The sequence below is a fragment of the Chelonia mydas genome, chromosome 3, assembly GCF_015237465.2.
Source record: "Chelonia mydas isolate rCheMyd1 chromosome 3, rCheMyd1.pri.v2, whole genome shotgun sequence".
In the NCBI taxonomy this organism is placed as follows: Eukaryota; Metazoa; Chordata; order Testudines; family Cheloniidae; genus Chelonia; species Chelonia mydas.
Window position 1 is genome coordinate 193,639,963 of NC_057851.1, and position 24,078 is coordinate 193,664,040.

Below are 24,078 nucleotides of genomic sequence, written 5' to 3' on the forward strand. Positions count from 1 at the left end.
ACTGCATGCAGTTCTGGTTACCTCATCTCCCAAAAGGTACATTAGAATTAGAAAAGGTGCAGAGAAGGACAACGAAAATTATGAGGGGCATGGAACATTTTCCATACAAGGAGAAATTTAAAAAACTGGGATTATTCAGTTTAGAAAAGAGATGACTAAGTGACATGACAGAGGTCTATAAAATCACAAGTAGTATGGAGAAAGTGAACGGGGAAGTGCTATTTACCCCTTCACGTAACATAAGAATGAAATTCACTCAATGACATTAATAGGCAGCAGGTTTAAAACAAATGCACGCACAAGACATAGTCAACCTATGGTTCTCGTTGCCAGGAGATGTTGTGAAGGCCAAAAGTATAGTGGGGTTCAAAAAGAATGAGAGAAGTTCATGGAGGATAGGTCCAGCAATGGCTGTTAGGCAAGATGGTCAGTGACAGAACCCCATGCTCCAGCATCTGGCATTGGCCATTATTAGAGACAGGATACAGGGCTAGATGGACAACTGGTCTGACCCTCTATGGCCGTTCTTAATGTTCTTAAAATGTGGGTTCCACGTAGTAAATACTGAACCCCTAAACACTGGAAAATAGGAACACGCCCCCTAAATTTACTAAGACAACTTTAACTCTCTCCCCAGAGCACCATGCTGAGAACCACCAGAAACGTAGTACAGCCAGATCCTCAAAGAACATACCACTTCATTTTACTTCTTTTACAATATGATCCACTGTCTCAACAAAGCTTATGTGTAACTGAGAAAAACTCCAAACCCTCTCCTGCCTTTTTAATCGAAAGTGACCACAAATAATTTGGATATTTACCTTTTCTGTTTTCCATCTGGACTTTCGCACCAGAATCAATTAAAAATTGCACTGAGTCCAATCTACAGCTCTCAATAGCTCTCATCAGTGGGGTGGCACTGTTGATTGTAACTGCATCTATCGCTGCTCCATACTTCACAAGCAGTTCAGCAATGTCCTGTTGACCTGCATGGCAGGCATGGTGCAGAGGAGTCCACTTGAAATTGTCAGTTGCGTTTACATCAGCCCTGTAAATAAATAAAACATAAGAACATATGAACGGCCATAATGAGTCAGACCAATGGTCCATCTAGCCCAGTGTCCTGCCTTCTGACAGTGGCTGGTACCAGATACTTCAGAGGGAATGAACAGAACAGGGCAATTATCGAGTGACATCCCCTGTCATCTAACCCCAGCTTCAAACTGTTTCACCTCTAGGGACACCCAGAGCATGGGGTTGCGTCCCTGACCACCTTGACTAATTGATGGATTGATGGATCTGTCCTCCATGTCCTAGCCATTGATGGATCTGTCCTCCATGAACTTCTCTAATAAAGAGGTACTGTGTACATATAAAGATGAATACAACTACTGTATCTAGATTGATTGTTTCACAGTTCCAGGTCCAGTAAACATTAAATGCATGACGTTACTTTTTAAATGTAAGAAGCCTTTTCATGGGTTTTCATCTCTCTGTCATACAGCTTTGAAATATTTTAAAATACCTGATGTGGCTTATCATGGAACTAAATGAATTTTAGGAGTTCGTATGGCTGATGACCACTTAGCTAACTAAGAGCAACAAAAATGATTAAAGGTCTAGAAAACAGGACCTATGAGGGAAGATTGAAAGAAATTGGGTTTGTTTAGTCTGGAAAAGAGAAGACTGAGAGGGGACATGATTGCAGTTTTCAAGTACATAAAAGGCTGTTACAAGGAGGAGGGAGAAAAATTGTTCTTCTTAACCTCTGAGGATAGAACAAGAAGCAATGGGCTTAAATTGCAGCAAGGGAGGTTTAGGTTGGACATTAGGAAAAACATCCTAACTACTGGGGTGCTTAAGCAGTGGGAATAAATTGCCTAGGGAGTTTGTGGACCCTCCATCAATGGAGATTTTTAAGAGATTAGACAAACACCTGTCAGGAATGGTCTAGATAATACTTAGTCCTGCCATAAGTGCAGGGGACTGGACTAGATGACCTCCTGAGCTCCCTTCCAATCCTATGATTCCCATCTTTGAACAGCTGTATGGTGCCTATTCACATTACTGCAAGAATTACTGCAAGAATGCTTCCGTAAGGAGGGGAACAATAGGGTTGTAAATGATTCATGTCACGAATCAAACATATCGTTTTTATACTGCTGCCACTACTGTGCTTTGGCTTCCACTTGGGCCCCCTGGTGTGATCTTCTAACCCTTATGGCTATGTTTTACGTTCTTTAACAAAAGATCAGCATCCTCAGATTCTTCTTACCAGAACAATTCAGGCTGACTGTCACTTCAAAATCCACCCTGAGTTAAGGGGCTGCATGCTGCTTTGCTGCTTCAGAAGCAATGATCCAGGGGACAGGAATCTGCCACTCATCTAGACCAGGGATCGGCAACCTTTGGCACGCGACCTGTCAGGGAAATCCGCTGGCGGGCCGGGATGGTTTGTTCACCTGCAGCGCCTGCAGGTTCGGCCGATCGCGGCTCCCACTGGCTGCAGTTCGCCACTCCAGGCCAATGGGGGCTGCGGGAAGTGGCGTGGGCCGAGGGATATCTAAGGGCATGTCTTCACAGCCCAGTTAGCTCAAGTGATAACTCAAATGTTACTCTTTCCTCAACTCCTATCCACTCACAAAAATCTCTTGGTCAAGTTAAATGGTGCTTTAAACTCTAGCCTGTCAGGGGTGGAGGGTGGGTTTAAACTCAAGTGATGCTGAGGCTGGAGCTAGTAATGCTGGGGGGATGCAACGGCGTGACTTACAGTAACTCATCACCCGATCATCCAGTCACACTGCGTCACTGCAGTGTTGTTTTGCAGTGTGGTTGCTCTCACTGGGGCTAGGTTAGCTGGAGTACAGTAACTTGAGCTCACTGATGCAGTGAAGACAAGCCCTAAGGGACAGGCCACAATGGATGTGAGGCAGAAACCCTTCCAGGTGCGTGCTCTAGATTCTGGTTACATCATTTATTTCAGTTCCCCTCCCACTTTAACATTTTCATCTGTTGAATGTTCTTCCACAGCCCAAAGAATTAAAGCCTATGGACTCCAAACAGGGATGACAGTGAAGAGAGACATGAAAGAGAAGCTCATCCAATTATCAGATCATTTCCTTGGATTTTCTTTAGATTTTTCTCAACCGTTTTTTTTTTAAAGTCAGTGCACCCAATTTTATTTTGAAATAGTTACATTCTATAAGGGATGTGGCCAAGTAGTTTACTACCCAGATTTCACCATACTTTACCGGATGCATATTGTAGAATCAAATAATACTCATATTTTAACACTAAACAGACTCTCTCTAATTATAAATTGCCAGACCTCTGGCATAAATCAGTGTAGCTCTCCTGAAACTAGAGTATCTATGCTGATTTATACAAGCTGATGATCCAACACTGCATACCTGTACAGCTTTAGGTTAGAAAATTACAGTATTTCTTCAATTATTCAGAGCTCAGTATTTCTTTAATTATTCAGAGCTAGAAAGATTGATATTAAAAACTTCACACTGGTGTAATCGGGGGACGTTTTCAGTATTGTTTATCTAGTTTATCCTACATAGCAGTACAGCAATGATGGCATGACAGAAGTGAAATGTGCAACTTGAGAGAAAGCATAAGAGTTAGGCTCGCAGAAAGAATATAAATATTTTATTTTACTACAGAAACAGAAATAATCAACGTTGCTGCAATATTGTTGACATAGCTGCTTCATAAAATGTGACCTGAATAGCCATCCTGATTATGCCGTTACACTTTTTACATCTTATATTCAGACTTTTCTCTCCGTCTTCCATATTCCCTTCTGGTTAATTTCATATTTTTAATATTTCTCCATTCATATTTTTTGCATTTGCTTTTTATTTTACTCACTCTTCTTCTTTTTTTTTTTTTTTTTTACTTTGTGGAAATGAAAATTTACATGCAAAGAACTGAATTAACAAAAATGCAGTGGTCTGAAAGACTGTCTCCAGTCCAAGGTAATTAGATCCAGGGATGCAGACACCTGTGCGCAAGCAGGACACTGCTGAAGTTAATGAGGCCCTGCAGGCATGCAGGGGTCCATCCGGGCAGGACCAGGACCCAGCTGATTGTGGTACACTTCCCTCAGGTGGAGCTCAGAACAGGAGGGGCCCCATCAGCCACTTCTCCTGACTTATCACTTCACCAAGGTTCCTTCACAGTTATCAAAGGGGAGAACGATGCTCCCTCCTGTTTTCAAACAAGCCACTGGCTCTTCCCATAATCCTCCCCAAGTCTGCTGCGTCTCAGAAGCCCCACTGAATGGGTTTACAAGGAGTAAAAGACCTTTGAGGGTTCTTCCCCAACCCCTTCCACACACACACACACACACACACACCCCAGCTACATCAGCTTCATTGTATCTGGGACTGTCCCATACAGGTACAATGTAGAAATTGCTGAACTGGAACATCCATTAGAACATTAGTCCAGGAGCCAATACCAGATGCTTCGCAGGAAGATGCAAGAAACCCCACAGTTATAAGATGTTTCAGGATAAGTTTCTTCCTAACCCGCTCTGGCCAAAAGGTGACTTATGCCCTGAAACACAAGGGTTTGCATTCCATCCACACGTCTTTTAAATTCTTTACAAATGTAGTCCTGGATGTTCTTGTAATCTATATAAATGTCTAATCTTTTTTAAAATCCTGCTGAAGTCTTGCTCTCAGTGACATCTTGGCAATAAGTTCCACCGGCTAATTGAGTGTTATTTGTTTACCCGTTTTAAAATTTGCTGGCTTTCAGTGTCATTGGATAACTCTTGATCTTGCATAAGAAAGGGCGAGGGGAGCGAAGTGCTCAATCATCTCCATACCATACATTATTTTATACATCACTATCATTTCCTATTCATCTCCTTTCTGGAGTAAATGATTCACAATCCTTCCAGTCTCTCTTCATATGCATTATTTTCCATGCCTGCCATTATTCTCTCCATCTGTTCACTGAACCCCCTCCGCTTCTATTTTATCCTTTTAGGGACAAGCTGATCAGATCTGAACAGAGTATTCCAGGGGAGGACATAACATTGATTTACATAGGACTTGCATGTTAGCACTGTTTCTTGCTGTATTTTTTTTTTTATCAAACCGATTTATAATACTGCTCCAGCAAAACTGTGCAAATAAACCACAGCACGCACTGCCGATTTACGGTCAAACTGCACCATTTTTTATAACCTTAGATGAACATACGGAACACTTTGTATTCCACTCGATATGGTTTGTTGAAAGACCATATTGTAAAAGGGAGCCCAGATAGATTCCCATAGCAATATTTTCACCATGTACTGAAATTCTATCTTGCCAAAAGGTGCAAAGCTAACATTTACTATGGCACTTTACCTCTGAATTTCCTGTTTTTGTCTGTTTAAAATCCCAAAATTAACATTGCTTTACCATGTTACAAGGTCCAAATGTTAAACATAAGGGGCAAAATTCATCCTAGATGTAACTCCATTGAACTCAATGGAGGTTTGATAAAGTCAGTAAAGATCAATTGGCCCAATAAGCATAACCACTAGACTCCAAGAATGCACAGGCTTAAACATGTACGTAACTTTACAAATGTCCCATTAATGTTAGTGGGACTGCTGAAATGCACTAGGTTGCATGAGTTTAAGTCTCTTCAGGCTTGGGGCCTGTAGGCAGCGTAGGCCTTACTGGAGCCCTGCACACAACTAACAGTAAGAACCAAAGGTTGTGAACCAGAGGAAGCCTGGTCTTGGCAAAATTTCAATGCACCAGGTATTAGCTAACACCAAGTAAGCACATTCCAGGCCTGAGAGGATGATACAGGAACAACCAGAGTTCTCAAGTAATTGCATGAACACATTCCCAGGCGATGGTTGGGGGACAGACAGACCCCTCATAAGATATTGAGGGAATGACAGGATAATGGATGAGGATATTTTGTTAGAACTAGCAGGTGCAAGGTAGAAGAAAAGAATGAAAAGCATATGGAATGTAACATGTAACGTCTTTATATCAATGTATAAAAGGAGAAGACATAGGAGGGGCACCTTTGTGCTGGCCTAGGGGACCAGATCCTAATGTCCTGGTTGAGCTGGTACCATTGTCGCAGGCATACATATATTAGCGTACCTGTAGCTCCTATGGGGCACTGGAATTGTGCTTTGTCGACATCTAACCTGGCTGAGCGCCTTCAGCATTGAACCGAGCCCCATGGTCTTTGTGAACAACATCGAGGTCTGCTGAATCAGCAAGCTGCTGGTGAAGCTGATGGATACAGGAGCACCTACCAGCCTCAACAAGGCTTCACTAACAACAGAGCCTAAGACTGTAAGTAACTGCTCACCCTTGGAAATGGGAATTGCTATATGTAGAGAGTAATGCTAAGGTAAATATCACTGTCTTTCAAATTAAAAAAAATAAAGGGTTTTTAAAAACCCGTCGCACTTGTGTGTAACGATTTTTGCATATAACACAACATTCTGCTCTTTTGTTCTCCTCGTTGAACAGACACCCTGTCGTGCCCTGGTACAGCCCGACAGTCATTCAGATAAATGCCTAAGGGAACATCTTCCAAATTACTTGAATGAATCGTTAACTATCATTCAAAATAAAAATCCTACCTTTTATTATTTACATTTCCCAAGCGTGTCTGCTGACTACAATCTGCCGCAGAACTTTTAAAGTGGTGAATATATTAGATAGCAGTGTCTCTGACTACAGCCTTAAGCCTAATCTACTCAGCACATGTGTCAGCCTGCTGTGGTTGTAGAAAGGAAGTACAGTAATGCTTTTATGCACCAGTCTCAATTCACACCTTTGCCTCTAAAGGCAGTGGGAATCAGGAGATCTAGGATGTATTCCCAATTCTGCCACAGACTGCTCGTGTGACCTTGGGCCAGTCACTTAGGCCAACATTTTCAAAAAGCATCCTCTAATTTTGAGTGCCTCCGTTTTTGGAATGCCCAATTTGGGACACGCTGAGGTGGATTTTCAGAGGTGCTGAGCACCGGCAGATCCCACTGACTTCAACTGGATATTTAGGTACCCGGCACTTCTGAAAGACCAAAAGCTCAGACCCCCCCCAAATTAGCAAACACTTTGAAAACGTTGGCTTTAACCAACTTTGAAGATCACCTTTAAGTGCTTCTGCTTCCCCATCTTCAAAAACAAGGATCATCATAACAATACCCTACCTCATGGGCGTTATGAAGCTAAATTCATTACTGCTTGCAATGCTTTGATTGTACAGTGATAAACACTACGCAAATTCTTTAAAATAAAGTTAAATATCTCCAAGTTTTCTTCTTTTGTGTCTAAGTGACTATCAAATATATACACTGCAAAAACAACACTCCTCACAAAAACTTACCCCTTCTCTAGAAGATATTTCACAGCATCCATGTTTCCACTTCCACATGCAGCCATCAGAGGAGTTTTATAATATACATCTCTAATGTCCACTGGTATCCCCTCTTCAAATGCTTTTTTCAGCGACACAATGTCTCCTTCTTTAGTAAGATAGTTAATCTTGGTGTAAGTCTTCTCTGGCTCATCGATGTACCATGCAGAGTCATCCTGCAAAGGATGTTCAGGGGGGTGATCCCGATGAAAGCGGTTACCATCGGTCACATTCTGATAGGTCTCAATCATGTACATAGGGGGCCCGCCATCTGTTCGGCGTGGGCACAAGCTCTCTGGAATGACGCAGATGGGCATGGGGATGGAGAACTTGCCTTTCTTGCCTTTTCCTTTCTTCCCTTTCTTCTTTTTGGGTCCAAAAGACGAAATGAGATAGGCTTTTTGCAAGTATTTGGAACCTTTAAAGAACTCTTCAATGTTAATTCCCCCAGCACGAGACTTATCATGTGCCTGGGCAACAGTTTGTATTAGTTCAGCATCCACAAAATCACACCTCTCCTGAATAATTGATACAAAATCGTCTTTGCTTATTGTTCCGTCACCTCTGTCCACCACCTCAAATGCCTCACGAAGGGCTGTCTGATGTTCTAAGGACCAATCGTGCAACCTCATCGCAAAGCGTGGATTGGCTTCCTTCGCTCCAGGTTTGGTGATTTTAGCATGGAGTCGTTCAATTTTGCGCAGTTCCTTTGATGCTGCTTTAAAGCCACCTTCTTTGGCAGTCATTCTTGGGGTTTTTGTTAGTAGGTTCTTCCACTTAGGATCACAGCCTAAACATACAGACATTGTTTTACTGAAAAAACAAGATGGTGTATAAAACTAGCTGAGTCTTAATTCAGATTTGCAGCCAACTGCTGCAGATAATTATTAACACGGGTCTACAATTTTATACTGTCTGGGATCTAGACAGAACTATTAAATTGCACTTTTTAACTAGGGAGTGGGATAGTTATTATACACAAATACACAAAAACTACACTGAAAGTATTAAAAGATTTTACTTAAACCAATAAAAGAAGTCATGAAGAGCAGAGCTAAGCTTGAAATATTATTTCTAACTCACCATTCTGTACCCAAGAACTGCAGTTTGGCTATGTGTGGTGCCATTCCTTAAAATGTTTGTACCTCATGAACACAGCATGAAGAGATTTTGCAGGTTCATGTGATGACAGTGAAATTCCAGGGGTGACACTGAATTTGATTTTAGTCAGCATGACCACAGCTTCTTTGAGGCCAAATCCAATGCCCACAGAGATTAAGGGGGGTCATTCCGTTCACTTCAATAGGCTCTGGATCAGGCCCTTTAAGTGATACAATGAGTATTTTCCTTTGAAATGTAAAGGGTCCAAAGCAGCTGTGGACACTCACTTCTGAAAGAATTAAATCCATCCCAATGCTAATGGAATATCGTTCCCACCTGTGTATGCCTAAATACTTAGCCCAATGTTGTTTTAAATGACTCAAATCTATTGAGCATCCACTGCCTCCCTTGAGAATTATTCTACAGGCTCACAGCCACACAGTTAGGAAAATTTTCCTGACAATCTATATTTGTCAGTGGATTAAATACTCATTACTAGTGCAACTGTGACAGTTCTGGAAAGTTAAATCCTCCATTTATAGAGAAGTGAAATCCTGTATTTAGCACAGAAGACAAGCAAAGATTTGTACGATCTATGTAAATACACATTTTTTGTTTACCTCTTTGCCCTATAAATTTGCAGCAATCCGCAAAGCCCCCAGCAGCAGCGTAATGAAGAGGCGTGTTTCCATTCATAGCAATGAGCCCCACATCTCCATTATAAGCTGAAATAATTCTTAGGATCTAGAAAAGCAAAGTCAATGCCATTAAAAACCCTGCACCAAAATGACTAGAGTTTGTGGGTTTTAAAAAAAAAAAAAAAATTGAAATTAGGGCTGTCAATTAATCACAGTTAACTCAAGCCATTAACTCAAAACGGATTAATTTGATGAAAAAATTAATTGTGATTAATTGTAGGTTTCATTGCACTGTTACACAATAACAGAATACCAATTTAAATTTATTAATTTTGTTTTTCTACATTTTCCAATATATTGATTTCAGTTACAACGCAGAATACAAAGTGTACAGTGCTCACTTTATATTATTTTTATTACAAATATTTGCACTGTAAAAAAGATAAAAAATAGTATTTTTCAATTCACCTCATTCAAGTACAGTAGTGCAATCTCTTAATCGTGAAAGTGCAACTTACAAACGTAGATTTTTTGTTACATAACTCCACTCAAAAACAAAACAATGTAAAACTTTAGAGTCTACAAGTCCACTCAGTCCTACTTCTTGTTTGTCTTAGTGACTGGCTGAACAAGTTTGTTTACATTTACGGGAGATAATGCTGCCCGCTCCTTATTTACAACGTCACCTGAAAGTGAGAACAGGCGTCTGCATGGCACTATTGCAGCTGGCGTTGCAAGGTATTTACGTGCCAGATATGCTAAACATTTGTATGCTCCTTCATGCTTTGACTTGTACACTGCACTCTCTTTTGTTTTATCTTTTTTACAGTGCAAATATTTGTAATCAAAAATAATAATATAAAGTGAACACTTCACACTTTGTATTCTGTGTTGTATCTGAAATCAATATATTTGAAAATGTAGGACATCCACAAATATTTATAATACATTTACATTAGTATTCTATTATTGTGTAACAGTGCGATTAAAATGGCGATTAATCATGATTAATTTTTGTAATCGTTTGACAACCCTAATTGAAATATTGTGTAATCCATACCCACACTGTGCAGCTCTCTGTCCCTCTCCACTGATTAGTCTACATACAAAAGTTTATGAGGTTGCTACAGTTATGTGGTTCCTTGGCCAGGCAGTAGGAACTTGTGTTTTTAAATCCAGAGTGCCCGCTTTCAATCAACCCATCCAAGGCTGTTGTGTTTTAAGAAGCATAGATAGATAGCTAGAACAATACTGTGATAGATAGAACAATACTGCTACAGTAAGTGACCTAGATCCAAACAACAGGGTACTAATGGGGTGGGCATTGCCTCCAGGCTTCTCTATAGCAGAAATGTAGTGATCTTTGGGGTAGGAATGGGGGCAGGAGGATAGTTGCTGCTGATCAGTTCCCCCACCTCTGTTGAAATTAGAGGGGGCAGATCCATAGCTGTCCTCATCATGTCTTAGAGACAACAGGGAAGAAAAGAAGCCGCTCCCCCGTCACTGGGCATCTACAAGCAACACCTCCTTTGTGAGACACAGCCAGGACACACAGCCTTGTGAGACCCCTCCGCCCTGGTGGGCCCACCCACATAAGACATAAGTAGGAACATGTATTTATAGGTACCTCACAGAAAACTGTTGCAGATTTATAAGAGAAATACCATAATTTCTAAATTCCCTTTGATGGTTTAATAGAAGCCATTCATGAATAATGATGTCTCTGCTTAATCAGCAAAGCTGCTTGTCTTGGGGGGAAAGAAAACCGGCTGAGCAGCTTTGAAGTTAAGTTTCAGTACTATCAACAAAAATACCTCAAAAAAGCCTCCTTTGGCGGCAAAATGTGCAGCATTGTGTCTTTCGTTGTCAAATATGTTAACATCTCCTCCTCTTTCAAGTATGCCACGCACCATCTCTATTACTCCCTCTCTTGCCGCTTCCATTAAGGCCGTGCGACCAGTAGCCTGCAAATTAAACAGCCGTGTTTTATGTTCGTTTTCGTGTTAGACAGTCAAAGTCAGCATCACAAGGGAATAGAAGAACTGAAGGGCTGCTTTATGCATCATCAAGAAGCAAAGAAGGGTGGGTGCAAGCCCAATAATTTCAAAAGTCTTCTGCAGGTCACCTTTAAGAACCTAATTCTACAGTTTTTAAAACACATGAGCGAGTCCCACTGTCTTCTCTTGAGTAAAAGCTACAGGATCAAGCCACATAAGCCCAAACCTAGAAGTAACTACGTGTGTAGTTCTACTCAAGTGAGTAGTCCCCGTGAAGTCAATGTGCCTTCTCACTTGAGTAAAATTATGCAGCAACATGTTTATGGGCTCGGCCCCTAGATATTCAGAAGAGCTCAGCTCAGCCACTTGGGTACTTCAATGAAGTGCTCCTCAGCCAGCAACTGACGTTCCCATACACTCAAAGGGCTTGTTGGATCTTGCTTAGGAGGTCTACAACTGTGGACACAGACTTAAAACAGAATACCATTGTTTTTCCATGTCACAGATGTCCTAGAGAGGGACACGGGACCATAGGCTCCTCTAGCCCAGTGGTTCTCAACCTGGGGGTACACAAAAGTCTTCCGGGGGTACATCAACTCCCCTAGCCATTTGCCTAGTTTTACAACAGGCTACAGAAAAAGCACGAGCGAAGTCAGTACAAACTACAATTTCATACAGACAATGGCTTGTTTATACTGCTCTATAGACTAGACACTGAAATGGAAGTACAATATTTATATTCCAATTAATTTGTTTTATAATTATATGGTAAAAATGAGAAAGTCAGCAATTTTTCAGTAATAGTGAGCTGTGACACATTTGTGTTTTTATGTCTGATTTTGTAAGCAAGCAGTTTTTAAGTGAGGTGGAACTTGGGGGTATGCAAGACAAATCAGACTCCTGGAAAGGGGACAGTAGTCTGGAAAGGTTGAGAGCAACTGTTCTAGCCAATACCAAGAACTTTTTGCAAAATGTGCCTGAAAACCACTGGTGCTAGATGTGTCCATGTGGTAAGATGGACGTGCAAGGGAAGACTGATTCAGTGCACCAGCTCTGTCACGGAGGAGCAATCAGCACAACTGGGACAGCGGTTTATTAGAAGATGGCAGGGTTTTGGGAATTCCACCAGTAGTATTATATCCCCAAGCAAAACTAGCATATGCTAGTACAAACATCAAATTTATGCATGACATCTCTACGCATTTAGTTACAACAGAATATACACTCTTAGGAATGTCTGGCTTTAGGAGACCCAGAGACCTTTCCTTATACAAAGCACAGGGGTGGCCAACCTGAGCCTGAGAAGGAGCCAGAATTTACCAACGTACATTGCCAAAGAGCCACAGTAAAACGTCAGCAGCCCTTCATCAGCTCCCACCCTCCAGCTCCCAGCACCGCCCGCCCACCAGCAGCCCCACCCCTCTCTCCCTGCACCTCCTGATCAGCTGTTTTGTGACATACAGGAGGCTCTGTGGGGGAGGGGGGAGGAGCGAGGCACGGCAGGCTCAGGGAAGGGGGCTGGAAGAGGTGGAGTGGGGGCAGGGCCTGTGGCAGAGCCAGGGGCTGAGCAGTGAGCACCCCCCGGCACATTGGAAAGTTGGCGCCTGTAGCTCCAGCCCCGGAGTCGGTGCCTACACAAGGAGCCGCATCTTAACTTCTGAAGAGCCACACGTGGCTCCGGAGCTGCAGGTTGGCCACCCCTGCCTGACACAGCATATCTTCTTAGACAGTCAGTGGCACACGCTCTGCCCCTTACTTGCTACAGCAGGCCCACATGTTGGAGTGTGGCCTTATGCTGGATTTCCAGTGAAATAACCACAGGATAGTGCGCTACATGAAGGGTTTATTCACGCACGGGGCTATACACCAATCCAAGTGTATACTGCAGAATTACTTGGATCACGACCTTTCTGCATAGCTGCCTGCACATTTTATCTCTTTCAAATGTGTTTATGTGAATAGGAAATATAGTCTAGAATTATTAAGACATTGTGCTGTTGTTCTTTACACCCCAGAGGCAAGCACATTTCAGTGGAGTCTATATATATATATATATATATATATATATAGTTTGTGAAGCACTCTAATATAAGAGATGCTCCAGTCATGTAAAGTATTATTAGCTGACCAGAGGTGGAGGAAATAGAATCTCCTTCCCCTTGGTATCACCCTGGACATGCAAGCCAGGCAGTGCGACTCTCTTCCTTTGAAAATTATTCTGTACAAGCTGGGGCCAAACAGCGCGAAATGCAGTAAATAGGAAACTATTTGTCCTAGGGAGTGGTGAAGATACTGACTGAGCAGAAAATAATTCCCTACGGCTAAGCTCTGATATTAAAATGTTCCTCATTGCCTATCACTGTTAGGAGGAGGTGCCAGGGATTCTTTTATCTTATTAAAAAACATTCAGTTTTGCACTGCTTTTTGACCCAATAAAAACAAGCAGATTAACTCAATAGTTAATAAGTAAAGAAATTTGATTGTTCATACGTTATTCTGGTCTGTTTTGAAGGGTATATTTGGGGTAAGCGATGGAAGTAGCTGCTGTATTGCTGGTAAGTGGCTGGAGTGATTATGCTTGTGCAAATTCCAGGCAGGCTGAATGTGTCTTGTGGGGTTCAGGGAGTTTACTGTGGAGAAATGCTGTAAAGATTTTTTTGGGGGGTGCATAGCCTGCAGGTTCCTGTTCCAGCTTCAATCCACCAGGTGGTACTAAGGGAGAGCGGGGCAATAGCCCTAAGCCATTCCCTATGGAGTGTCTTGCACCATCTGTGGTACTAATACTCTTCTTTCTTTGCACTCTGGAGCTCAAATCACCCACAATCAGTAAAGCCATTCCAGTTGGAGGCCCCCACAGTTTAATAAAGAGGTGCAGCTGGAAGGGCACTCTCTGTGAGTGGCTTTGAAACTCATTCCCCCTCTTGGGCTGAAATAGCCTGAGTCTCTTGACCTTTAATGCATCTTCATCTTTGAAGACAAAAATGCGGTAAGGGACGGTGTTTGTGGGCACATGAGGAATGTTTGGGCTGATTAACTTTAACTAGAGGGATGAGGATGAGCTCCTGGATTTGTGGTTACCTGAAACATATGAAACATTGAATGTGCCTTGAGCACTGGTCTGGCTTTTTTAAAATGTCTCATTGTAATGAACAAACAAATAAATGACCTGGATTATGGCTGCCCCTTGCATAGCTGTGCAGACGGAAAGGAGGGTAAAGGACAAGGTTTCTTGTAACATCTCACTGCCTTGGTTCTCATGCAGGGCCGGCCACACTATGCTTCTAATTGTATTGAATATAATTTCAACATTTAAAACAATAGGCCAGATCCCTCGGCCAGTGTAATGGGCACAGCTTCACTGAAGTCAACGGGCGATAGCGCTTCACACCATTTGGGGAGATGACCTGGTTGTTTTTATGCATATAAATAACTGGATCACAACCTACCAAAATCCAAAACAGGAGACAAATGATCCAGGTGTGGGACCTCGGTAAAATAAAACAAGAATGATGGAGAGGTGCTATCAGTGGCAGTAATATGTACATTGCCCAAAAGTTAACTACCTGATGTGTCTTATTATTTCATTTTAAAGATGAATGGTCCTATATTGTAGTGGTCTTACAACTGCATTACAATAGTATGCATACATATTTAATTATAGGAACATTCCTACTAGGTTTATCGCATTGGGGTCTGCTCCTCTTTCCAAAAATTTCAGACATATTTCTTTAATCTCGTGTGCTTGTTCACAGGCTTGTAGGAATACTGGCTTCCCATTGATAGTACAGTTGTTAACATCTGCGCCGCATTCTAAAGCGATCTGAACGCAGCGGCAGTGCCGTTTCGTAGGTAAAATACAGTAAAACAAAACACCTGCAACAAAAAACAAAATGGCTGTTAAGCAACAAACGTTAGGGGGCTGAATCAAATAGCAGGAAAGGCCCTGATTCAGGAATCTGATCTGCACAGACAGACCCCTTGAACCAGTATAGTGACCCATTCATTTCTCAGGCATAAGGGCCTGTCCATTTGAATCAGATTACAGGATGAAGACTTCAGAAATTAACACATGAAATGATATTTGGGATTTCAACGGGACCGCTTGTGGAGTAAAGCAATATTCAATGAGAGTGAGGGTATCAGAATCTGACCCTTAATAGTTAGGCACATCTAAAACTAACTATTGGAGAGAGCTACCAAAATGCCTGATCCAGCAAAAATGTCCTCACTTTCAGCACCACAAAAACTCTGAAGAAAAATGGCTTTGTTGGGTTGTATGTGCAGTGAACACCCACCTGGGGCTGAACCTTAGGATGTTCAGTACCAAACCACAGACCTTTGCTACATGAGCCAAAGAACAGTTCTGCAGCAGAAGACTCTTATCCATTATGCTGACCAGCCACTAGAGGGGGACATAACACACATGGCTAGCACGTGACATGTGGTGAGAAAGCAGGACTGCAATTTGTGTTGATTCTGGCTCCAAAGATACTTTTTCTGTCTAATATGATTAAGAGGGACTCTTTTTACCTTTTCCTTCATTATCAACTACGGTCATGTCTGCCTCGGCCTTCGCTAGTTTATCCAAGGCTAAGTCATGGCCTAGCTCAGCTGCTTTCATTGCAGGAGTGCGTCCCATTCGGTCTTGAACATCTGGATGAGCTCCTTGCTCCAGCAGGAAGTTGCACATGTCTATGTCATTTGCGATGCATGCCAAATGAAGGGCACTATCTCCATCAACAGGCTCTGTGAAATTAATGAGTTCTGGGAATCCAAGTTTGGTCAGCTTCTCTATCTGCCTCTTGTCCTTTTGGCGAACACATTGGAGAACTTTGTAGATCTGCAAATCTTCAAGTCTTTTGTCCGTCAAAGACATCCTTGATCAACTGAAGCTAGTCTTCTTCAAAGGGAAGGCTTTCTGGGCAAAAAAACACAAAACACACGTGTGAAGTTATTCTCCTTACAAGCCATAATGGGTTTTGATCCAAATCGCATTTAAGTCAATTAAAGTCTTTCATTTTGACTTCAGAGGTCACTGAGCAGCCTCATAATTCTTGATTTTATATGTGCATATATATAATTCGAACCGCGGCCACTGGGAGCTGCGGGGGGCTGTACTTGCAGATGGTCAATGTAAACAAAATGTCTTGCGTCCCACCAGCGGATTACCCTGATGGGCCGCATGCCAAAGGTTGCCAACCCCTGTACCAGCCTATAATTTAACGAATTACCTTTCCAGAGGATGTGGAATCTAAATATCACAAGGAATTAGATTATTATTTATTTATATTTGTATTACCATAGCTCTCAGCAGCCCCAGTCACGGACCAGGTCCCCATTGTGCTAGGTGCTGTACAAACACGAACAATAAGATATTCCCTGACCCAGAGAGTTTACAATCTAAGTGACAACCTGTTTAGGCAAATACTTGGATTGAAATGTTAAATTCTATTCTGTGTCGGTTCTTATACCATCCTTATTACCATCGCATCCAGACACCACCCGGTAGCATCCTAAGCAAAAAGACTAACGTCAGTCATGTGTGGTTTGTCATTTCATCCTCAGACATATTGCATTTGATGATTCTGTCAAAGGGAATAAGTGCAGTCGCTTGTAACAGACGATCATGAATGTCTTGTATACTGATGCGAGCTGCATCCCACGGTTCTCGCCCCAGACGGAAGAGAACTCAGAGGTGCTCTCCATTCCAGATCACCAGGGAAGCTGTAACCCACAAGGGAGTTCAGCTTGGAATGTTAACAAGCCACTGGGAGCAGAGACTCTACACAGCAAGTCAGCACAGGGGCCTGGCCGCTACGGGCAAAGGGGCATGAGCTCTGCAGGGCTGGGGTGTCTGAAGATGCTAAGGGGAACAGGAGGAAGCCCCTTGTAATTTGCACTATGAATTCTTTGCCTGTAATCATGTTCCGTTGCCTGCTGGCATAGGATGCTAGGGAAGACTGGATTCGCTTTTTAAAAATCTGACATGTTTTAGTGGAGCCCTTCTTCGTCACCCACCTTGTTGTTGATTTGCATTGTGGTAGTGCTTCGAGACTCTGGTCACTCTTCCCCCCTCCCTCCGCAAAAAACGCATACCACTATATTATTACAAGGCACAATTGTGCCTGGCCCTGTGCTGGTGGCCGGGTGGGGGGAGTGGGTGCGCAAAGAGTCCTTCAGCTGCTTTGTGTGTCCCTACTTCCGAGCAACAGCCAGGCATACTCACAGTCCCTGCTCCTTCTTAGTGCTCCGGAGGTAGAAGACATCCCAAAATGGACAAGGAAGGGTGGGAAGGTTCCACCCCGGCCAGCATAAATGGTTCCTCACCAAGAGGAGAGCATGCTGTAACACCCAAAAGGATGGTGCAGGTTGTGCATTCCCCGTGTGCGCTGGTGAGCTTTGGGAGGCGCAATCCCTCCAAGAGCTCCCCTCTGGGGCCATGAGACTCCCCATGTGAGCGGTGCCAACTGGCTCTGTCATTAGCAGTACCCTCAGGCTATGAGATCTTCTATCCAAATGATGTTCAGGAAACGCAAAGTTATCCCAGGAGAGAAGTGGAAAGAGGAAGGACGTACAAAGCTCCTTGCTCTCTGGAAGAAGTGCAAAAATCCTCCATTGTTCTATCTAAGACCTAGAGACAAGAGTACGGGCCAAGTTGCCACCCAGCTGGTGATAACTGGCATAGTGCCACAGAAGTCAAAAGAGCTACATTGACTGATTTACACCAGCTGAAGATCGGATGATTTTACAGTCAAGGTTGTTGCTTTTATGTACAAATCTGAATGCGATGCAGTACTTGTCAGTGATGCATTTAGGAGCAAGTCTTACTTTTTCTTCCCTTCCATATCCCACATAAAAGCCTAAAGACAAACTTTAGGTTCCTTCTCACTGGAATGGGGACAGTTAGGCCATAGGTTTCCCACATAGGGGCAGTGTCTCAATTTAGAAAAATAAGTATTTGCCAGCCACGTGTAGTACCCATACATAACAGGTGCGATGTTCAGCGCGTCTGGCTTTGTTTTATGGGACATTCTTTGATTCAACACACTGAATGTAGCTTTTTTGTGTGTAATAAACAGAGAATGTTCAAGTTGCAAAGTCAAGCACTCAAAAGTTAGGAAATGCCAAAATTGAAGTTGCCTGTGCAACCTTAATTCGGCTGCCTTGTGTGCACACATTATGACACTGTCTTTAATTACACGATCGCATACTATTTATTCCACAGGATCTCTGCCCCAGTAAGTACACAGGATGGACGGCGCTCACTGAACGAGCAGCTATTCACTATCTCGTTTAACCCTTAGTGTTCAGTATGTGGGCTTAGGTCTTATTTACTGCATGCTATTCAAGCCCTGCTCTGAATCCAGGATTATTAATTTGCTCTTGGGCTCATCACTGTGAATGCTTCACAGACATTAATTTTCTCAACTCATCTATGAGGTGGGGTAGTATTATCCCCATTTTACAGATGGGGAACTGAGTCATAGACATTAAGGTCACAAGAGTCCACTAGTTTTGGGTGCCCACTCTGAGATGCTTAAGGTCTAAAAATTCAAACAGCTTATTTTACAGCACTTTATTTGTCCAAAACACAGCTCTCAGTGACTTCAGTTGCAGTTTTAAGTGCTTACAACATGTGCACATCCAAACCCAGATGTTTCAAGTTTGGCGCCTGGAAAATGAGGCTCTCACAATTTGCAGCCACCTGTGAAAAGTTTGTTTTAAGTGACTTGCCCAGCATCACATTGGAACTGCGTGGCAAAGGCAGAGACAGAATCCAATTTTCCATGGCAGCAATCAACTTCTTTAACCACAAGACCCTCCTTTCTCTTATAGCAGCTCCCAGTTTCATTCACTAAGTATCTCCCAACTTCTGCAACAAATGAAGCAGGAGTCCTCCAGACAACAGCCTCCTTCACTACAACCCTGATTCCAACCCAGAACACTGCCCATCCTGTGCTCTGAATAAGGCAAGAGTCCTGTGGAATAAGAGTATATGATCATGTAATTACAGACGATAGCATAATGCATATACACAAAGGGACCAAAATAAAGATGCATAGACAATCTTAATTCTGGCATTTCCTAACTTTAGAGCATTTGACCTTGCTACCTTACTGTTCTTTTAATAACTAATTTTGTGCATATTTTTTAACCCTGAAAAAACAGATTCCATCACGTGGAACCATATTGATCTCCACAAGGGTCTTCAGCAGGGTCAGAACTGTGATAGCCACAGCAGAGACCTCTGCTACTTGAGCTAAGGGAGTAACTGAAAGCAATAGTAGGCTGCCATACTGGACGTGGACCAGCCACTAGGAAGGGATGAGTCACATTTTGCCAGTGGTTTCACAGATATTTGTTGGCAGATTTGGGAAATAGTGGGTGCCATTCCAGGCTCTAGAAGGGAGCATGCGCCAATGGCCACAGACCCTTCTGCTCCTCTCTCCTCCACAAAGGCTGATCCCCTCTGGGCCCTGTCCCTTTCAGCCTGTCTCTGTCCTAGTCCTGTATTTCCCTCCCAGCGCCTCATCCCAGTCTTCCCCCAGCAGCTCCTTGTCCCTGTCTCCCTCTCCCCAGGCTACTCATCTGAATCCCCTCAAACCTAAGCTAATCCTCGCAGTCCCACGCTCCCACACCAGGCTCTTCAGCCAATTCCCAGTCTTCCCTCTGCCCCAGCTTCCAGTTCCATTCTCCCCCCAGGTTTCCTCTTCCTTGTCCAATCAGTCTCAGTATCCTACTTCTCCATGCGGCTCCCCCTCTCCCGCCAGACTTCTCATCTGATCTCAGTCTCCAGCAACTTCTTCCTTCTCCATGCTCCCTGGGCACCAGCAGTGGGAGTATGAACAGCACAGGAAAAAGACTCCCTGCTTTCAGTTCTAGTGCCCAACCTCCTGCAAATGCAAGGAAAGTCTTGCTTTGCCTCTGCATCCCTAGAGTGGAGCATGTCCAGTGCAGATTAAACTTTCAGAGAACTTAAGTGCCAAAGTAGCATCCCTACTGACCATGTGCAAACTGATTTTTCAGAGGCTTATAATTTAGTAGGTTTTCACAACAGCCGCAGAAGGCACACCCCTGACACTAGCACGACGTCCCTGCCAACTTTCATGCTCCAAAGCATGGTGGAGTTGGAGTTTCTTGTGAAAATGGTTGTACAATCTTTTTTAAAAACATGGGGGAAAAAACAATATTTTTCCCTAAACTCATTCTTGGAAATAGCTGAACCATTTTTGCTGAAACTTTTCTAAATAATTCGTTTCAGACAAACACTCAGCATGAAAATTCCAGCCTAAGCAGTTACAGTCTGTCAAAGTTATAAACGACTGAAAACAGGCCTGGGAAGTGTCAGGGAATGTTAAAATACGGGTTATGTTACCAACGCCAACTCTAATTCTGTGCAATTTGCAACTACACTGGTATTGATTTTTAAAAAATATTATTCAGCATCTTGCTAGTCTGCGTTGTTAAGCAAATATTTGGAACGGAACTCATTACATAGTTTTACCTGTGACGGATTATTCTTTGTTGGGAGGAAGGACTGATAGCATAGCTTTGAGCCAGGTATACTCTGGTGAACATCTCACACAGCTATGCCAATAAACCTAAATCAAAACCTGTAACACTTCTGTCTCTCTTGATAAACACTGAGGGAAACTCTAGCTAATCATGCCAGATTTCATCATGGTTTTGTGATGGACTAGGCTGAGAATCAAAAAACTCATTTTAATTTCAATTTAATTATTTTTCCAGTGCACCAATTAGTAGGAAGATCCTTTCAAGCAGATTCCTGTTTCTTTGTGGAACTTGCCAAACCAGCTAGATGCACAAGGGGAAAGCTTTTCAAGGGCACACAAGTGTGAATTAGATGTCCAACTCCCATTCACTGACTTTCCATGGAAGCTGGGGGCCTAATTGCCCCTTATGTCTTTGAAAATCTCCCCCACTGTGGCCTTCTCAAAGGCCATTATCAAAAATATCACACTGCTGCCAGATTTTTTCCCGTTATTGTTACCAGCAACACCTAAGGCACAATCCTGCAAACACCTACATATGCACTGTGCTTTACTCACAAGCGTAGTCTCAAGGATTACAATGAGTCTTTGCAAGAGCAAGGCCTTAAGAGTCGGAAAAAGAGAAATGTTTTTTCCTCTGTTTGTTTAGCGTGTGCATGTGACAGCACTTTGTGTATACTGTTGGCTCCTTGCAACACACTGTTTGTGTGGGAGACACGCCCAGCAACAACAACAAAAAGAAACACTTAAAAAAACAACAACCCTGGAAAATGGAAAACCACAAAAATTGGCAAAGAAATACAGGGTCAGGTGCAGTCACAAACTACTTTTACTCATTTTCTAAAAGCTGTTGCATCCGATGAAGTGAGCTGTAGCTCACGAAAGCTTATGCTCAAATGAATTGGTTAGTCTCTAAGGTGCCACAAGTACCCCTTTTCTTTTTGCGAATACAGACTAACATGGCTGTTACTCTGAAACCTTTCTAAAAGCTAAATTTCAAGTTGACAATGTCCCTTTTAACAATGACTGTTCACAAATCAGTAAACAAAGTTATCAGACCTTTTATTTTAAAAAAATAGGCATTTAAAAATTTCTAATTAGTTGACACATTGACTGTATCTAAGCATGAACCTTACAGTGTGACATAAAAGAACGTAACATGGTAACAGTACCCCCATGCGTTTATTGCTTTATACAAATAAAGACTCCATTTGACTCATGTTTAATGGGACCTGAGCAACGACGTCTGATGAAAATTTATCCCAGGACAGCAAATAACTACAAGGCTACAGTTAAGGCTCAGATGGATATCCCCTTCCCTTCTACGCCTTTTAGTTTTAAACTGTATGTCACTTCTCAAAAAATGTTCTGTTCGGACAGAGATACACTGTATAGCGTAAAGCGAATGGACACTGCAGGGACTTCACACCGGACTCACGCACCCACCTAGAAAATTAAAAATCAGCGCCACAGTCCGTTTCTAATTTGTAATTGCTAAATCTCCAATTCCTATTCTGAGCTCCTCATGGGTGGACCTCCATGGAAGGTAGAGGGGTTCCACCCTGGTGCAAGGATCTGCCTGTGCAGACCCACTGCACAACAGGGGTGTAAGGGCCAATCCCGAGGGCCACGTGGAGAGGCCTGCGGCTAAGCAGGCCTTGAAGCTAAAGAGCGGGGGCTTAATGAATCCATTCGTCTGCCCTCGCACGCAACATCTCGGAAGATTAATGAGAAATACATTCACACAGCCATGGGATCACATCCCTCTCCAACTGACATGCTCCTCCCTAACTCTAATGAAGGGTCCGGAGAACGCACCAGGGCTGGCAAAGCATGGGCCAGCCCCGGGGCCTCACTCCCGCACAGGCCAGGGCCCAGTGGAGCGCAGGTGTCCCTATGGCCAGGCTTTAGGGACAGCCACCGCGGCATCCCTACCGCACCTCTCCGCGAGGGTGACCAGATGTCCCGATTTTGGGGTCTTTTTCTTATATAGGCTCCTAGCACCCCCCCACCCCCGGTCCCGATTTTTTTCACACTTACTGTCTGGTCACCCTAGTCTCCTGCTAGAAGAACTAGGCCAGAGTTCCCAACAGCGACGCACAAGGATCCCCTCCCCCGCCCCCTTCACCCAGTGCTAAAATGCAGCCACCTCTGGGGGCGGGCCACCGCACTGGAGCTGCACCCCCTCTCCTGCACGAGGGCTCGGGAGAGGGGCGGGGAATCCTGCCGCACGTGCACTGGGGGAGGTCCCTGCGCGTGCTGCCTTGTGACGTGCTGGAGCGAAGGGGGGGGGGGCGGACCCAGCACGAGCCCAGGACTCACCTCCCGGCGGGGAGCAGCCGGCCGGGCAGCATGGCTCAGGCACGCGTGCGCGCTGGAGGGGCCGCGGCGCGCCCCGGGACAGGCCGCGCGAGGGACGCTGCTACCCCGCAGCTCCCATAGCAACCGGCAGCCCCGCCCGCACATGCGTCATAATGCCAGCCTTGCCCCGCCCCCGCGCTGGGCGGCTCCGCCTGGCGCGCGCTGCTGCTGCGGGGTGGGGTGATTCCAGCCTCTGTGGGCAGCTGCGCCCCCATCCCCGCTTCCCTGCGCTCCGCCGGTCCCTGCGCCCCATTCCCCCCTTCTGGGCCCCAGTTCCCTGCACCCCCTCTCCTAGTCTGCAGCCCGGCTCCTTGCCCCCCTCATCCGCACCCCCCCCTGTTCCCTGCACGTCTTCCCCGCAATGTGCATGATCCCCCCATTCCCTGCTCGAGTTCCCTGTGCCCCCCTCGTCCGCCTGCCTAACTCCCCCTGAAACCACAGGGAAGATTTGCACTCACCATGGTTTGGGATGTTGCTCCTCTCTGCCGAGGGCCAAGGTGGGGCCCAGGTTGCTGCAAAGCTTTGGAAAGTGGAGGTGCAAAGGGAGGGGGGGAAAGAGCAGTAGAGCCACCTTTGCCCCTGTGCAGTCCCCTGGAAAGGAGACCCCCTTAAGGTCGCGTACACTAAATGTGGTACACTGTGCTTCTCCGAGTCCTGCAATTCACCATGCAAAATGCACTGCAAGTCACCGCTCCTCTGAGCAACAGGCTTCCCCTAACCCCCACCCCATTTCCGCTGTTGATTTGTGCAGGCGAGTTGGGTCTTAACATCCCTGTGCAGCAGCACTAGGGGTAGCAATGCTCTGAATGTGAGAGCGCATTCGGATCTCCTCAGATTTCTGTCTTTAGAGCGCATGGTCAGAAGAAGAAGTGAATGAAATGTGTGTCTAACCCATGCCCAAAATTCCACAGCTGCTCCCGGAGGATTTCATGTGGCTGTGATGTTTTGGGGATCACCCAGACCAATAACCTTGGTTTTCTTAATGCATGCTGCTATGGCTCAGTACTCTTGACACCAGTAGCCAGCCTAAAAGCATAAGGGTCACCCTGGCTGCTCCAGCCTAATTAC

General features: G+C 44.1%; 1 protein-coding gene across 4 annotated transcripts in view; it reads right to left on the bottom strand.

The window, feature by feature from the left end:
- Positions 1-23,794, bottom strand: part of ANKEF1 (ankyrin repeat and EF-hand domain containing 1) — a 35,990-nt gene extending 12,196 nt beyond the window's left edge. The window contains exons 1-7 of one of the 4 annotated variants that reach the window (XM_043544045.1): positions 23,469-23,794; positions 15,668-16,055; positions 14,811-15,010; positions 10,955-11,104; positions 9,123-9,246; positions 7,372-8,191; positions 822-1,048 (exon numbers count right to left, since the gene is read on the bottom strand). In XM_043544045.1, the coding sequence (XP_043399980.1) occupies positions 822-1,048; positions 7,372-8,191; positions 9,123-9,246; positions 10,955-11,104; positions 14,811-15,010; positions 15,668-16,013 (1,867 nt within the window). In that variant the 5' untranslated portion in view covers positions 16,014-16,055; positions 23,469-23,794. Of the gene's footprint in view, positions 1-821; positions 1,049-7,371; positions 8,192-9,122; positions 9,247-10,954; positions 11,105-14,810; positions 15,011-15,667; positions 16,056-22,689; positions 22,870-22,971; positions 23,086-23,468 lie in introns of those variants that run through there. The other 3 variants (XM_037896155.2, XM_043544044.1, XM_037896156.2) reach the window with 3 other exon arrangements.
- Positions 23,795-24,078: the final 284 nt, after the last annotated feature.